This window comes from Helicoverpa armigera, chromosome 28 (assembly GCF_030705265.1).
Source record: "Helicoverpa armigera isolate CAAS_96S chromosome 28, ASM3070526v1, whole genome shotgun sequence".
Taxonomy (NCBI): Eukaryota; Metazoa; Arthropoda; class Insecta; order Lepidoptera; family Noctuidae; genus Helicoverpa; species Helicoverpa armigera.
Window position 1 is genome coordinate 16408 of NC_087147.1, and position 5360 is coordinate 21767.

Sequence of the window (5360 nt, forward strand, 5' to 3'; positions counted from 1 at the left end):
TCCGCACCACAGCCGGCAGCGACAGATCGTACCCTGAGCAAACCTAACCTAACCCTGAGCAAACCTAACAGACGTTAGGTCACCGAAGACATCGAACGTGGTCCCGATGTGTTTTATACAAATCTTCACCCAGTCTACACAACTTCACCCATTGTATACAACTTCCCCCGTAGTATACAACTCCTCCAGTTCGGCACTACTTCCCCCGTAGGACACAACTTCACCCATCGTACCCAACTTTACCCAGTCTACAAAACTTCACCCATTGTACACAACTTCACCTAGTCTACAAAACTTCTCCCATTTAATATTTATTATAAATAACTATTTACTTGCTTATAATGCACTTCGTTTGATTGCTCAAAGGTAGCAATGGAATGTACCTAAAACATCTTGTCCACGTCAGTTTACTCGAACTTAGGTTTCACTAGGTTAGGTTTCGCTACGTTGAGTTGCTCAAAGTTAGGATTGATACGTTAGGTTGCGCAAAGTTAGGTTTCGCTACGTTGGGTTGCTCAAAGTTAAATTTCGCGACGTTGGGTTGCTCAAAGTTAGGTTTCGATACGTTAGGTTGCTCAAAGTTAGGTTTCGCTACGTTGGGTTGCTCAAAGTTAGGTTTCGCGACGTTGGGTTGCTCAAAGTTAGGTTTCGATACGTTAGGTTGCGCAAAGTTAGGTTTCGCTACGTTGGGTTGCTCAAAGTTAGGTTTCGCTTCCTTAGGTTGCTTAAAATTAGGTTTCACTACGTTGGGTTGGCCAAAGTTAGGTTTCGCTACGTTGGGTTGCTCAAAGTTAGATTTCACTGCGTTGGGTTGCTCAAAGTTAGGGTTCGCTACGTTGTGTTGCTCAAAGTTGTTTTCGAATATTATAAGTTGCACAAATTTAGATTGCCGTAAGTCCATAACTTTGCATTATGTTTGGTTTCAGGACGTTAGGTCTTACTTCTTGAGGTTCCAGTAGGAGAAGGTAATGTTTTAGATGTTGTTAGTTTGTTTGTACAAAGGTATGACCACTGTAGAAAACCGCATATTGCGTTTGTGTGTTTAATATTATGTTTAACTTCATCTTACCTACTTTTGAAAGATTATTTTAACTCTGATAGTTAATTTGTGATAGACATATGTGATAAAACATGTGCTTTCTTATCGGCCCTATGGAGTGCGACTTTTGCCTTCCAATTTCGGCAAACCAAACGTTATTCTGTGTGTATTTTTGACACTTTTAGGTAAAATCAGTTTTTCGACTAAAACTTTAAAATTTCGCTATACTTTCCTATAATAGATATACCACTGGATAGCTCTCACCGAGACGCTTCTTTTGACACCACTCGCGTTTCAATATCTTTTACGAAACGTCAAAAAATGCCCCGCCCACCCACCCGGTGTGTACAGGGCAGGTAAACTTTGCCTCAAGGTCATATTGTGAGTACCGCGTTTTGAATGTAATTTGTCTCGAAATGGCTTGTGGTTGCCTGCACAAACATCTTTTGTTCTAACAAAACCCTCATAGTCGTACCAGGGAGTGTCAATGTGTGTGTTTTGATATTAACTTTTCGATATGACGACCCGACAATTAGTAAATATTAGTTTTATGTATGAAGTTGTTCAACAGTAGATAAACATGTTTAAAGAATAATGTTTATTTTATACTAATGTAGAAAACTAAGTGGATACAATTTCCCTATTCAAAAATATAGCAAACATACCATTTGTTCGCTTTCCACAAAAAAAAATCATTTATCTACTAATAGTTTAAATTTAATTGTAAATACATATGTCTTATCCATTATTAATGAAATATTTCAATCATCATCATCCACTGCCGCCGCACTGCTTGTGACGTAATGTGAAGGCGGCCGCGGCCTAATAAGATATGTTTTTATATAAAGAAACTGCGAATTCGACTTCTTCAACATAATTATTACAAATGATGTGCTTGAGCTTGTTGATACTGATGTCAGATGATCTGATACACGTCACGGCTACCAAGTAACGACCAAACATATGATTGACTGACAAATAACCAACACTCCAAATACCCAAATCTGACAAATCACCAACACTGAAAATTACCAAATCTGACAAATCATAGGACATTATAGGAGTACATAAGGAAGTTAATAAGGGGAGTACATAAGGAAGTATATAAGGAGGTAAAAAGAAGTAGAAAAAAAATATGTACCAATTTTTTTGTTGATTTGGGTCGAGAATCATTAGCATAATAATTACATCCTTGAATATTGCACAGATGCAAATCAACACCTAGTATACTTTATTATTTACTCCTCTTATGTACTTATAAAATGACTAGTGCAGTAACCTGGCAATAGTTGAAAATGTCAATATATAATTAGATTTTTTCTAAAAGTTTATTTCATGATTTTTTTGAAGGATTTTTTTACCACACGGTTTATTATCCGCACGCGAGCTTGGTTGCATCTATGACATGCAACACAGAAGTCGCATGCGTGCTGCGGGTCGCACGACAGACCTCCATAGGTACTGAGTTCCAGTAGTTAATAAGTACTCAGCATAATGTTGTAACAAAATATATTACATACTTATAATAAATTAGGCATGTAGTACATAACAATGAATAATTTAACAAACAATACAGCGAGGAGTCATCAGGCGAGTGGTGGCGGCGGGTCGGGGCGGGTCGGCGGCTGCACACAGCTTCACCCTGCAATACAAGCGGCCAGTTAGAACATGTGGCGCCGCAGTGAGAGCGCTGAGTGCGCGACTGAGTGCGCGACTGACCGGTGGAGTTGGCGGCGATGGCGAGCAGGTCGCCCAGCACCTGCAGCTTGTTGATCTTCTGCTGCAGGTGCGCCAGCGCCAGCGACTCCAGCAGACCCGTGCCGTTCGCCGCGCCGCTGCACACACAATGTACACACATTACCGTATCCTTATACTAATTATCATTTAGGTTTACTACTTTATACTCTACACGTGTTGAGCTGAACGGATTTTCATGAAACTTACCAGTAATATAGCTTTATACATCGGAACGCAACATTATGTACATAGGCCATTATGTAACATTGTATAGGATGTGAATGGTTAGAGAGTGGAATGTAGGTACGTGCATGTGATGCGGAGACATTGGGAGCATGTTGTGAAGAAGGTAATGAGGATAAATGTAGATGTACATAATGGAACCAAGAAAAGATTGGATGGATTGTGTAAGAGTCGACATGTCATCATCCTCCGAGCCTTTTTCCCAATCATGTTGGGGTCGGCTTCCAGTCTAACCGGATTCAGCTGAGTACCAGTGCTTTACAAGAAGCGACTGCCTATCTGACCTCCTCAACCCAGTTACCCGGGCAACCCGATACCCTTTGGTTAGACTGGTGTCAGACTTACTGGCTTCTGACTACCCGTAACGACTGCCAAAGATGTTCAATGACAGCCGGGACCTACAGTTTAACGTGCCATCCGAAGAGTCGACATGTCTATGAAGAATATTACTTGTGAGATGACGGCATACAGAAGAGTATGGAAGAAGTTAACATTGGGATAAGGGCAGGAGTATGATGAAAGAACACAGCACAGTAGTGAGTGGTCGGGCAGTACTCACCCGGACAGCAGGCTCAGCAGGCCGAAGAAAGGCGAAGCGTCCGCGCCGCCCCACTGCACGACAAACATACGTTAACAACAATAGCACAGATTACCTAATAGCTATACACGCTACGTACCACGAGGCTTTTCAATATGTTTTGTATATAATCGATGTGGGTCAAGCACGAGTAGTGACCGACACGGTGCATTCAGACATGTATGTGTACAATTATTGTATGGGAAGCATGTCAAGTCACTTAGTACCTCGTTCTTGTGCAGTTTTATCATCTGCATATATTTTAAGCTTCGTCGGGTTTGTACATTTTGAATAAAAGTATTTTACATATTATATTTGCCTAATAATAGGTTGTGCTATCATAATAGATAGATAGGTACATTATCCGTCGTGCTCTTGTCACCGCCGGAGTGCCAGCCGTTTTAGAAGAACGGGAGGGGGGTATGTGGGACTCCCCGGTAAAGACGTTCCCGGTATACCCACTAAAAAGGCCCAGCGGCACTCCGACCTCGCCTGAGTGGAGGGGGTCTGGGAATCCATGTCATCCAGTGCCCGCCTTATGGCAGGCCCCTCATACCTCCCCCTAGTGGGGAAGGGTCCTTATAATGGCCGGAGCGCAGGGTTTGATCCTTGTGATGCAGGCGCCCCCGCGCCTGTCGCCCGCTGATCGCCCCCCGGGCCGGATGAGGACGGACGTCGTGTTTGTCGTCTTCTGCCCCTTCTTCGTCTGCGGAGCGGCGCCGCGAGAGGGTCTTTCTCCCGCTCGGTCGTTCTTCTGAACTATATCTTTTGGTTTCACATTCGGATAGCAATATTTGGCCAAAATTAAGCAGCCTTTATGTGGCAGATAACATCGACTCAGATAACTGACTGACACTGTATCGGTAACCAGTGAAACACTTTATCGGGCCTTAGTGGTTCACGTGTTGGTAACGTTATGTATCAATCACAAGGAGGCTATCGTCAGTGGTGAGTGAGGGTCACGATGAGTCAGAGCGGGAGAGCACTCACCAGCAGCAGTAGCGACGAGAGCAGCAGCGCCACGCACGACCAGCGCCACATGACGACTGAGTGACTGGATGAGTGCCCGAGTGAGTGAGTTCGACTAGAGGGTGAGCGCGCGAGTGCAGACATCGAGCGCGCGTCGCACATATAGTGACGTCGCATTACCATGTGAATGGAGACAGTCGCACGCAACAGCGGAACTACAGCAGGCCCACATAGCTTTATTTATGGACAGGTGCAGTCGGTTAAAAATGATATTGACGGGATAATAAGTTTAGTTGAAGACACCTACACAATAGTAGAAGAGTTTGATAACTGAGAACTGAAGAGTCGTAGTCCAGGTTGTGTGGCTTACGGACAGCTGATTCAAGAGCTTTAGCTGATTCTCTATACTTTAATCCTAAATCACTAGATAAAAAGCAATTCAAAAGAAGTTCCCTTTATAATCGTCCAGAGTGATGGAGCTTCTGTTCTGTCGGGTGAGTGTGCTGCATGAGCGTGACGAGACTAACGCGTCGCCTTGGATTAGCGCGTGTCAGCGCGCGACACTGACCGCGTCACGCCGCATCACGCCGACCCTGCAGCGTCTCAATGAACTCATTCCACTCATAGTGTTACACAACAGATCGCCTATACAGGGGGTGTTCTAACCGCTGCACGTTACTCCTGCGTGACGTGCGTGCAGCGCTCAGGATGCACATCAGTCGCGCTAGTTTAGCTGAATATCGTTGGTATCGGGAGCGGCTGATCCCCTTTGTGCGTCGCGTGACTTGTCGCCGG

The 5360-nt window shown here is 44.1% G+C and overlaps 2 protein-coding genes across 2 annotated transcripts; both read right to left on the reverse strand.

The window, feature by feature from the left end:
- Positions 1–442: 442 nt before the first annotated feature.
- LOC135119009 (phospholipid scramblase-like) lies at positions 443–901 on the reverse strand. The gene has a single exon (XM_064042254.1). It carries the CDS (start codon positions 899–901, stop codon positions 443–445), a length of 459 nt encoding a protein of 152 aa, XP_063898324.1.
- A 656-nt stretch (positions 902–1557) lies between these two features.
- On the reverse strand, positions 1558–4792 carry LOC126056935 (uncharacterized). Its single transcript, XM_064042421.1, has 4 exons — positions 4587–4792; positions 3579–3631; positions 2759–2874; positions 1558–2681 (listed from the first exon to the last, which is right to left on the reverse strand). The coding sequence occupies exons 1-4, from the start codon at positions 4746–4748 to the stop codon at positions 2677–2679; spliced, it is 336 nt and encodes a 111-aa protein (XP_063898491.1). The 5' UTR covers positions 4749–4792; the 3' UTR covers positions 1558–2676.
- Between the last annotated feature and the right edge of the window lie 568 nt (positions 4793–5360).

Excerpts from the sequence above, each read along its gene's own strand:
- LOC126056935 (XM_064042421.1), bottom strand. The coding sequence starts at position 4,748 with ATGGTAATGCGACGTCACTATATGTGCGACGCGCGCTCGATGTCTGCA. Across the intron at positions 3,632-4,586 it reads TCTCGTCGCTACTGCTGCTG|TGGGGCGGCGCGGACGCTTC; the intron begins GTGAGTGCTCTC and ends TTTGTCGTGCAG. Across the intron at positions 2,875-3,578 it reads CTGCTGAGCCTGCTGTCCGG|CGGCGCGGCGAACGGCACGG; the intron begins GTGAGTACTGCC and ends TTGTGTGTGCAG.
- LOC135119009 (XM_064042254.1), bottom strand. The coding sequence starts at position 901 with ATGGACTTACGGCAATCTAAATTTGTGCAACTTATAATATTCGAAAAC.